This window comes from Cyanistes caeruleus, chromosome 17 (genome assembly GCF_971803275.1).
Source record: "Cyanistes caeruleus chromosome 17, bCyaCae1.hap1.1, whole genome shotgun sequence".
In the NCBI taxonomy this organism is placed as follows: Eukaryota; Metazoa; Chordata; class Aves; order Passeriformes; family Paridae; genus Cyanistes; species Cyanistes caeruleus.
Window position 1 is genome coordinate 14,249,682 of NC_141717.1, and position 10,520 is coordinate 14,260,201.

The window sequence follows — 10,520 nt, forward strand, 5'->3', positions numbered from 1 at the left end:
GACAGAGGTGGGTCACCTGGGGGAGCTGGAGGAGCTGTTCCCACAAAGAAGAGAAGGCAAGAGGCAGGGACATACCAACTAGATAAGACTGTGTTCCAGCACTTTGGGAACACGAGACTCCAAATGGAAATGGAAAGGCAAAAAGAAATGCTGATTGACAGCACTTTAGTTACTGAATGGTATCTGCATGTTGTCACCTGCTGGAACAACTGCCTGACTCAACCATCAGAGGCAGGCATCCAGCAGCCCAGCAATTACTGCTGCCCTCCTCCAGAAAGCCAAGGGGAGAATTAAAACCAGCACAGTACTGAGGGAAATGTTCCCCACAGAGCCTGAATCAACTCTTGCTTTAGAAACAGCCCTTAAAAAGAGACAGAAATGAACCTCTTGGCTCAGCCCCATCTGAAGGACACAGCATCCTGTGCCTCCTGCTTGGCTCAGTCAAGGGCCATAAATACCACCAGCCTTCCCACAGGGATCTGCTCAGCGGAACCTGGGCTCCCCCAGGCTCCTTTGCACATTCCAGCATCAGTTACCGAACGAGGATCTATTCCTGACAGTAGGAACAAAGTGAGCGATTGCATCTGCTATATTTAGAGCAAGCAGCCAATACCCCCATTTAAATGGTTGCCAGCATTCTCATTAGATGTATAAATAGCCTCTGTTTGTTTTCAGAAGGAAATTGGTTTAAAAAAGAAAATTGCCTTCCCAGTCTTCCTCAGCCTATAACCATTGAGCAGGGAGGCCTATTTCAAATTAAAAATTAAATCACGCGCTTTGTCTAAGCCAAACCAGGAATAAAAGCTCTCAACTGTGGCTGGTATTATCTGTGCTGTGATGCTTTGTGTGGTTACAGGGGTTTGAGCACAGGGGCAGCACTTCACTGAAGCAAATTGAGGCTGCTTGGTGCAGCCTCCCTCTCCCAGCCTTGACCACTCACCATCCCGAGCCATCTCTTCCCCCTGCAGGTCACTCACACTGGAGCTCCACTTCTTCACAGAACCCCAGAATGGTCTGGGTTGGAAAGGACTTTAAAAGATCACTTGCTTCCAATCTCTTGCCATGTACTGGGACATCTTCTGCTAGACCAGGTTGCTTCAAATTTTGTCCATCCTGGCTTTGGACATTTCCAGGGATGGGGCAGCCACAGCTTCTCTCAGCAACCTGTGCCAGGGTCTCATCCACAGAGGGAAGATTTCTTTTTTCCCAGTTTTTTTTTTCTTTTTTTCCACTTTCCCAATATCCCAGGTAACTCAGTGGGAAGCCATTCCCCCTTGTCCTGTTACTCCAGCCCTTTTCCAAAGTCACTCTCCAGCTCTCTTGGAGCCCCTTTAGGCAGTGGAAGTGGCTCTGAGATCTCCCCACAGTCCTCTCTTCTCCAGGCTGAGCACCCCCAGCTCTCTCAGCCTTCTCCCCCCCATTCTTGTCCCTTTCCCAGCTTCACAGCAGTCCCAGCCCTGACACTTCTGTTCTTCCTCCAGTCTCCAGCCCAGGCTCTCATCCAACACTCCAGCTTGCCTTCCTTCCAACTGATGCTGGCCACGCTTTCTCCCTTGAGCAGAAAGTCTGGTCCATGTAAACATCTGTCCTTAAGGCATTTCAACGATCACATCCCCATCATCCAACCTGTATCATTCCCATTTGCATTAAAGTCAAACAGAGGACACCAAATAACAGAAAAACGTGGTGGAAAGCTGGGATATAAGAGACAGCAAAACTCTGCTGTGGTTATTTACACAGAATAATGCAATTTTCCCCTCAGATTTCGTTTGAAAGAGAGGGATGCACAGAGACTTGGGACACAAATCCAACTGCACGCCAACATGGCTGGGAGCCATGACCAGCCCACGGATAGCTCCTGGGACCGCTGGGTGGTTCCTGGGATCCTGGGTCTCAGGGGGATCACTGGAATTTTCAGGAGGGATCACTGGAGGTTTCAGGAGGGATCACTGGAGGTTTCAGGAGGCATCACTGGGGGTCTCAGGGAGGATCACTGGGGGACAGGCGCAATCACTGTGGAGGCATTTGAGGGGATCACTGCGGCTTTCGGGGAGGACCACTGGAAATTTCAGGCGGATCACTGGGGATTACAGCGAGGGTGCAGGGCACGGCCCCACTCCCCGACCCTGAGCGCTGCCCAGCGCCAGGCTCGCTGAGGGCTCCGGCCGCCGTGAGGCGGAGCCATGGCGGGCCCGCCCTGCTCCTCTCCGTCACTGCCGGGCCCGCCATGGCGTCCGGGCCCGCGGGCCGCGCCGCTGAGGAGCCGCCGCCGCCGGAGCCGCCCGCCGAGCAAAAACCGCCGCCGCTGCCGCCCGTGCAGGAGGAGTTCTCTTTCCTGCCGCTCGTCCACGACATCATCAAATGGTAACGGCGGGCACGGCCACCGCCATCCCCCGCCCCGCCGGGCACCGCGGCCCTGCCGCGCCTCCCCGCTCGGACGGTGCTGCCTCACACCGGAGCCATGGGGGCCTGCGTGAGGAGCAGGGCTAAGGGGTGCCCTCGCCCCAGTCACAGCATCCTCGGGGATGCGCTGGATAGGGAGTGAGGCAATGGGATGCCCCCTCTAGTGATGTTCAGCCGGCATCCCCAGGATGCTCTGGATGGGGAGCAGGGCAATGGGGTTCCCCCTCGAGTGATGTTCTGCCAACCACAGCATCTTTGGGATGCCCTGGATAGGGAGCAGAGTTACGGGGTTCCCTCTAAGTTGTTTTCTCATCCTTAGCATGCTCATAATGCCTTGAACGGGGAGCTGGGCTATTGGATCCTCCCTCAAGTGATGTACTCCCAACCCGCATTTCTCCAGGATGCCCTGAACAGGTAGCAGGGCAATCACCCCTCTAGTGATGCTCTCCATCCTCCCAGCATCTCCTTTGCCCTTTTTCTGTCAGCTGGAGTTCCTGGGAAGAGTGTCGGAGGGAGCTGGCACAGCCCCAAGTGCATCTCCTCTCTGATTTGTGCCAGTACCTGGGTGGTGTCGGGGTCACCTGAGCAGTGCAGCTGCTCCCATGGCTCAGGTACACTGCCCCAGCACTAACCCCGGAGCAGGAGCACTGTGTGTCCGCTGGGTTATTGCTCCAGAGAACTGTACTCTTTGGATGATAACAGCCTCAGAAAGTACAGGCAGTGCGTCAGGAATGCAAGCCATTTCTGGGCAGTTGTAAAAAGGAGGATGGCTTCCTCAGTGGGGCATACACTGTTCTCTTCCCAGCTCAAGATAAGCACTGTACAGGTGAAAGGTGCTGGTACAAGAATCCTGAGAACCGACATGTTTCTAACCCAGGAAAAACCCTCCAAAGATGCTCATCTGAATTCCCAGAAAGGGGATGTCTCTGCCATGGAAATCCATCCAGGCAGGCTCTGTGCTCTCACCTGGTCACACTGCAGGGTGAGGCAGTGGGCATGGGAAGCATGAATTGCTTTCTTCCTGCTCTCTCCCTCTGCTTTCATTGAGGAGCTGATTTGTGTCCTGCTGATGTTTCATTTGGAGCAAGAATGTCTGATAGGTGAGGGAGGTTCATCCCTAATGACTCTGCAGCCCAAGCAGCCCAATCCATGGGAACGAATGCCTTTGACACACCAGCCCAGAATGGGCATCAGAACACAAACACTGTAATTTCACTTAGTTTCCCCACTGTGCTTGGTGTAGGCCATCAAGTTGCCCCCAACCTTGATTCTCTCTGATCTGTGCAGACCACAGAGTGAGGCTAAATCCCCTGCCAGGTGTGTGCATGTACATCACCAAAGTGGGCAGTAGCCATGGGCTGAGACCTCCCAGATTGTGATGTGTCACTGATCAGGTTGTTGTGACTCACAGGTGACGTCCCAGGGATATCTTGTGCCCTGTCCCACCGAGCCACCCACTCCTCCCTTGGCTTCACATGGGGTGTTTCCTGGGCAGCTCAGGCCAGTGTAGGTGCTGAACAGTGTGGCAGAAAGGTGGCACTACGGCAGCCAGCGATGGGACGTTGTGCCTCCTGTCCCTGACAGATGGCAAAACGGCTGTCCTCTAACACTGCCTCGAGTGGCAGAGCCCAGCCCTGCTGTTCTGACACTGACTCAGCCATGAGGACACATCTCCAAGGTGACTCTGTGCTCCAGAGCGAGGATGTATCACGTAAATCTGCTGACATTCAAGGACGGGTGCTGTTTCCTGTTTGGGTCTGGAGAAAGTTTTCCTAAACAGGGTCTGCTGATATTTTCAGCCTTGTACAGTCAACAGCATCACTGCTGAGGTCCCACTGTGTGGCTCCACCGATGGTGGGTTGTGCTGGTGTGGTGAGGAACACTGTGCCTTAAGGCAGGGTTTGTGCCCAGTCCATCAGCACAGGCTGTGGTTGGATGCTGTGTTGAATTCTGTGTTAGTGCAGGCAACTGCAGGCTCTTCCCACACCCTTCTCACTCCCATCTCTCTGTGCCCCCAAACAGGGAATTGTTTCAGTGGCTTCACCGGCAAGAAAACTACCCATCAGGAAAATAAACCAACCAACCCCGAAATATTTATCCCTTTGGATCAACCAGGCAACAGGCAGCTGTCAGTTCTGTTTGAGTGGGGATGGGGATGAGATGTGGGGAGGACACCCCTGTCAAAGCCAGCCTGCAGCTGTGTGAATGAAAGGCAGTGTCACCCCATCTTTCCCCAGATGTGCTGGGGTTGGTTGTGTGTTTTCCTGTATTTTTCCACTGCCGACCTGGCCCTGAGTGCCTGCATAACGGGGAGACATTATAGTACCAGCTGCAGTTTTATTTAGAAGGGAATAATGAATATTTTGTTCCAACAGGCTTTTGAAGCAAACGACAGCCATCTGCTTAAAAGTTTTGCTCTCAGCCATGTCACGATTCCCCAAAGTTATAATCGAGCACCTCTCTGCCCTGGTCATGCCAAGCAGATTTATTTTTAGGTCTGGCTATTGAACAGGCTCCCAGTTTTTCAAAGACCATTAGAATCCTGCTCTCCCTATTAACAGGCAGCCTGGAAGCGGGGACTTGCTTTTGCCTGGAATCAGTAAAACTTCTTGCTGGTGCTAACAAAGCTGAGTCAGATACTAATGAGGGTTCAAGGGCAGACGCTGCCTCAGACAACACTAAGCCTTGAAAAGCACAGAGCTGGCTGCAGAGCCAATTTTGCTGCTCTTAAAAAAACCACCCCAAACCAACCCAGAAAACCCCCACCACTTCTCTTTTATTAAGTATAAATCCCCAGAGACTCCTTTTAAATCTCCCAAGTAGCATTTTCTCTGCCTTTGGACGTTCTGTGACACTTTGGGGAGCAGTTTCTGTTTTCTGCTGTCATGCTGTTTGACTGCATTGATTTCTTTGTATTACAGCAGCAACAGGTCACAGGTGAGACTGAGATCTTTTTTCCAGGTGACTACGCACAACACATATGCAATCTTACCGTCCCAAAGAGAGGTACAGGAGTTCAGAGGGAGAATTTAGCCTGCTCCAGGGTGATGTTTGAAAGCTGCAGAGCAGCTCCTAACCTGATTAATGCATCCTGAGGTGACTGGATTGTGTGCTGGAAATTGGCAGGAAACCAGTTGGCCCCTAAGCTACCCAGTCTATATCTATCTGTGTCATTTTATTGGGATAGGTGAATCGGGTGTGTGTAGCTAGATACCAAGAGCAATTTTCCAGTGAATTCCAGTTTAAACCCTGGTTGTATTGGAGATTACAGTGTTTTCAATAAGAGAATTCACAGTGTCTCAATTTCCTCTCCTCTGCAGCATGGACAAGGACAGCCAGGATGTTCACCAGGTACTGAATGAGCTCAAGAACAAGTTCCAGGAGATGAGGAAGCTGATCAGCTCCATGCCTGGCATCGGGGTGAGCCCAGAGCAGCAGCAGCAGCAGCTGCAGAACCTGCGGGAGCAGGTCCGGACCAAAAACGAGCTGCTGCAGAAATACAAGAGCCTTTGCATGTTTGAAATCCCCAAGGAGTAGGAAAGGCACAGCTCCACTCTCCGGGTCTGAGATACCTCCTGCCCAGGCTGAACAGGGTGGCAGAAGTTGACATTTCTTGCTTCAGGTTTTGTGGTTCCAGTGCTGTGGTGTTGTGCCTGTGTGGGCCATGGGTGTGTGACACTGAGCCAGGACACCGTGTGCTCTCCTGGGACGATGGCAGCGACACGCTCCCTTCATCAGCTGCAGGACTCTGCACTTATATATCCCATCTCCTGTTTTCTCTCTGGGTGGGGTTCTTCTTTTTTATGTTCAAACAAGCAGGAGACATTTTGCTTTCTCCTCACTAAGGGTCAAAGTACCTGCTGGTGAAAAAGGGGGCATTTCTGCAGTTTTTTTTTTTTTCACTTAAAAATGGCCAATGATCAAAAGGGAACATAAGAGGGAAGCATGAACTGTTTGGCCCTGCTCCTGGAAAGAGTCTCTGGTACTCTTTCCATTCCCTGTGTGTTGGAAGAGGAGTTATTGCTTTCAATTACTTCTGTATTTCTCTTTTTAAACAATTGGTGGTTGTGTCTGAGATGAGTCAAATAAAGATAATATAAATTCCAAACTGCCCCTCTTGTGTGTTCACTGAGTGGATGTGGGCAGAGCAGGATGTTGGCAGCACATGGGATCCTGGGCCCAGCTCCAATGTCTTTCCCTTTTGAAAGAGAGGAAGGGCAAGAATCAAAACAAAGGGCATAAATGATAAAATCTTTTAGTTATTCCATACTAAAGTCAGGCTCAACAGGACTGGTAAGTTCCTCATCCAGGGGCTTCCCACGACCACAAACATTTGAGCAGCTGGAACAGGTAATTCTGCTCAGTGGGATGGTTGCAACTCACCTGTAGTTTTTACTACCTGAGTTTTATTACCTGTAGTTTTTAACTCACCTGAGTTTTTACTCTGTCCCCAGTGAGATTCTGTACTAGTACTTTCTTTGGGAAGGTGCCAGTGTGTAAACTCTGAGTAAAGCAGAACACTGAGATAAACAAAGCACAATGTACACATTTTTTATTACTGAAATTGCCTTTCCACCAGCCATTGCCTGTCCCAGCTCAATAAATTCCTGTGTCTCATGCTTGGATGATGTTTTCCATTCTTTTGCCAGTTGCTGTTCCTGTGAAATCAGGCATAGGCAGAGCTGGAAGAAACAACTGGTTGCCAAAGAAATGTCTGGCACTTAGATCAGGAACAAGTTAACTCTGTCAACTTGAATCCAAGTTTCAAGCGAAGCTGAGAATGGTTTGCTTTGCAATCTCACTCCCCCACCTTTTTTGTCCCCCAACACAAAGTTGTTTTGTGCCTTCAATACGATTTTTTTTTCCATTAATATGTACTAAACACAGATTTGTGCTGCTGCATGAGGGGGAAACAGAGGTTGAAAAACTGGAGCTGGGAAAAGCCTCCTTTGAAGAGTGATCCTGTTTCCCTTTCACTTCCAGCAATGATTACTGCAACTTGTTATTGGGAAGAGATTAAAAACCATCAGATGTAAAGGTGACCTTTCAAACAAAGTACTTCCTTTACTCATATTGCAGAGTAAAAACAATATCCCAGCTGGGGTGCCAGTGAATCAGTCTGTGTTGACATCATTAAAGTGTGCTTAGTTAATCAGCAAGGAGCACGAAACACAATCAGCCCTTTCTAACGAAGTGATGTCAGTTTGCTGGGTGACTGCAGGCGGTGACACGCCACTGCCCGGCGTGTCGTGGGGCTGGCAGCACCGTCACTCTCGGCGTAGTGGAGTGAGGAAAGAGTGCTGGCTCAGTGACCCGTTGGAGTGAGTAACTCCCTGCCTGGCCTCTCGTTACCCTGTGTGGCAAAAACCCTGCGGCTTGCAGAGGCGGGAACCTTTGCACTGGGAGTCGGAGAAAATGGGGCAATACAGGGCTTGGGTTTGTTACCTCACAGCTCAGGCCTTTAGTTTAGGAGGCTTTGCTATGGGATAGGGCAAGGAAGTCAAGGCAAACCTGCAGGTGTAATTTTTTAAAATATTTTATTAATTTGTAGAAAAAATAAAACATCAAGTTTCACCCACGGTAGAAACACTTGAAGATTTTTTTTTGTTGTTCATGTCAATGACAAACAATACCTACATAAAGTGCCTATTACTTTATTTTGTAAAACCCTTCCCGCTCCCCCCACCCTCCCCAAATCTTGCAAATCAAACAAGACAAATGTAAACAAGAGTCAGTTTTTTGGTCCATCGGGGCTGTAACTCTGCAACAGCTTAGAAGTCTTCTGCATGTTTTTTGCAGACACAAATGAACACACAACACAGAGCCAGAGTCCGTGCACAGCTTCTCAAGTTGGAAAAAAAAAACAACAAACAACCAAAAACCAAGCCCAAAGCCCCAGGCAGGTGGTGGCAGGCCCCTGCCCTCCCTCCTGAGGGCAGTGCCTGAGGCTGGATGGTTTGGGAGGGAAAGAAACAGCAAGGTCTGTGCCCTCCACACTCATCCTCTCACCTGGCTGCCCAGCAGCTCACCCTTTCCCTGTCCCTTTGCCCAGAGGAGGAGGCTGTTCCCAGTGCCATCCCCTCCTGCCCTCCAAAGCCTCCCCCTTCGCATCCCTCGCTCCCAAAATGCACCCCCAGGGAGGGAGATGATGAGAGCGGGAGGAGGGAGGCTGGGGGAGAGGCGACGCCCTCTCTGCCCGCGTGGGCACCTGTCCCAAGTCAATTCGGAAACGAGCATCTTTCCCCTCCTTTCCTTCTTTCCTTCCTTCCTTCCCTTCCCGTGGCGAGCGGGGGCTCCTAGCTGATCACGCAGCGATCCTTCTCCTTGCCGTGCCCGCCTCCGATGGCTTTCTCCCGGATGTACATGAGGTCACTGTGCACGCTGGGCCGCCGGGCGAAGGGGGCCACGATGCCGTACGCCTCCTCCGTGCCCCGGCCCCCCTCCTTCAGCAGCTTTTTGCCTTTCAGCGCCTTCTTGTGCAGGATGTCGCAGTACTGGACCGAGACCTTGCGGTGCAGGTCGGGGCTCATCTCGCTGGGCAGCTTGGCCATGGCGAAGAGCGCCTGGAACATCTGGTCCAGGCTGCTGTTCCTCTTGGCTGAGATCTCGAAGTAGGCACATTTTTTGGGGTCCCCTCCCACCAGCTGCTCGATCTCCCGGGGCTGCACCTCCCGGTAAAAGTCCCGGTCGCCCTTGTTGCCACAGATGACCAGGGGCACCTCTATGTTCTCCTTGGTTTTGTTCTTCAGGCACGATTTGGTCTCCAGGATTTGCTGCTTCAGGCGCTGCACCTCCTCAAAGGAGTCTCGGTTGTCCAGGCTGAACACGAGGATGAACACGTCTCCTGGGGACAAGGAGGGAACGTGAGATGGTTGTAGGGATGGGGACAAGAGGGACCTGCTCCTAAGCCGAGCAGAGGCTTGGAGAGGGAAGGACCAGGCAGCATCCTCCAGGTCCTGCACCCTCCAGTCCACCAAGAAGAGCTACCCAACCACTTGAACGCACAAAATCGTACCTCCCTCCTCCCAGGACTGCAAAAACATCCCCACACTGAGCAGGAATCTGGCAGAGGGACCTCCTGACAAGTACCTGTGAGGATGGAGAGGCGGCGCATGGCTGGGAAGGGGTGATTGCCCGACGTGTCCAGGATGTCGAGCTGGTACACCTCACCACGGATGCTGTAGAACTTGCGGTGGAAGTCCTCGATGGTGGGCGTGTATTGCTCCTCGAAGCGGCCGGTGAGGAAGCGTGAGACGATGGCCGTCTTGCCCACCTTGGAGGAGCCCAGGATGACCATGCGGTAGCAGTTCTTGGCGGGGATGCTCAGCTCGGCCTCGCTGGGACACATCTTCTTGATCATCGCTGCCAGTTTCATTGACGCCGCCAAAAGTGCAGCTTGCGCCGAGAAGGAGAGGAGAAAGAAGGAGGAAGGCGCTGCCTGCCCGGCTGCTCAGCCCCTCTTCCCTCTCAGGAAGGGTCGGTGTGAGCTCTGCACGGCGGCCGCCGCGTTATATGGAGCCGGCAGCGACCGCCCCTCGGCGCGTCACGGCCCGGGGCGGCGGCGGCTGAGTCAGCGCCCGGCTCCGCTCCCGGTCCGGCCCGCGCCCCGCGCCGGGCTCCGGGCTGCGCACACCGCTCCCGTTCACTGCCCGCCTGCGGCTCCGGCTGCTTGGCAGCCCTGTCCCGTTCCCAGCCCCGCTCGCACTCCCGGGAGTGCACAGACAGGTCCCGTTCCCATCCCGGTTTGCGCCCCCGGAGATGCGCAGCCCGGTCCCGTTCGCAGCCCGGGTGGAACTCCGGTGCTTCCAACTCCCGCTCGCACTCCCTGTCCCTTTCACGGTCCCGTTTGCAAAGAGATCTCTTTGCATCTCAGCACGGGCTCCCCGTGCTTTGTAGCCGTCCCGTTCTCAGCCCGGTGCGGGCTCCCGGCGCCCCGCAGCCGGCTCGGGGCTCCCGGGGTCGGGCGGGGGTGACCCCGAGCTGCAGGAACCTGGGGCGGGGAGTGCAGAGGGTCCCACGCCACTCCCTGCCCTGCTTTTGCTCCGGTTTACGCTTGCCCCGTGCAAATGCCCGAAAGAACGGAGAAAGGACCCCGCTCGGAGCGAGCTCCGGTGCGC

The 10,520-nt window shown here is 53.2% G+C and overlaps 2 protein-coding genes across 2 annotated transcripts; one reads left to right on the plus strand and one right to left on the minus strand.

Annotated features, from left to right (window-relative positions):
• The first annotated feature begins 1,216 nt into the window (after positions 1 to 1,216).
• MED9 (mediator complex subunit 9) lies at positions 1,217 to 6,511 on the plus strand. Its single transcript, XM_023946890.2, has 2 exons — positions 1,217 to 2,364; positions 5,724 to 6,511. Exons 1-2 carry the CDS (start codon positions 2,228 to 2,230, stop codon positions 5,938 to 5,940), a joined length of 354 nt encoding a protein of 117 aa, XP_023802658.2. The 5' UTR covers positions 1,217 to 2,227; the 3' UTR covers positions 5,941 to 6,511.
• Positions 6,512 to 7,923: 1,412 nt separating this feature from the next.
• Positions 7,924 to 9,889, minus strand: RASD1 (ras related dexamethasone induced 1). Its single transcript, XM_023946891.2, has 2 exons — positions 9,493 to 9,889; positions 7,924 to 9,247 (listed from the first exon to the last, which is right to left on the minus strand). The coding sequence occupies exons 1-2, from the start codon at positions 9,776 to 9,778 to the stop codon at positions 8,700 to 8,702; spliced, it is 834 nt and encodes a 277-aa protein (XP_023802659.1). The 5' UTR covers positions 9,779 to 9,889; the 3' UTR covers positions 7,924 to 8,699.
• Positions 9,890 to 10,520: the final 631 nt, after the last annotated feature.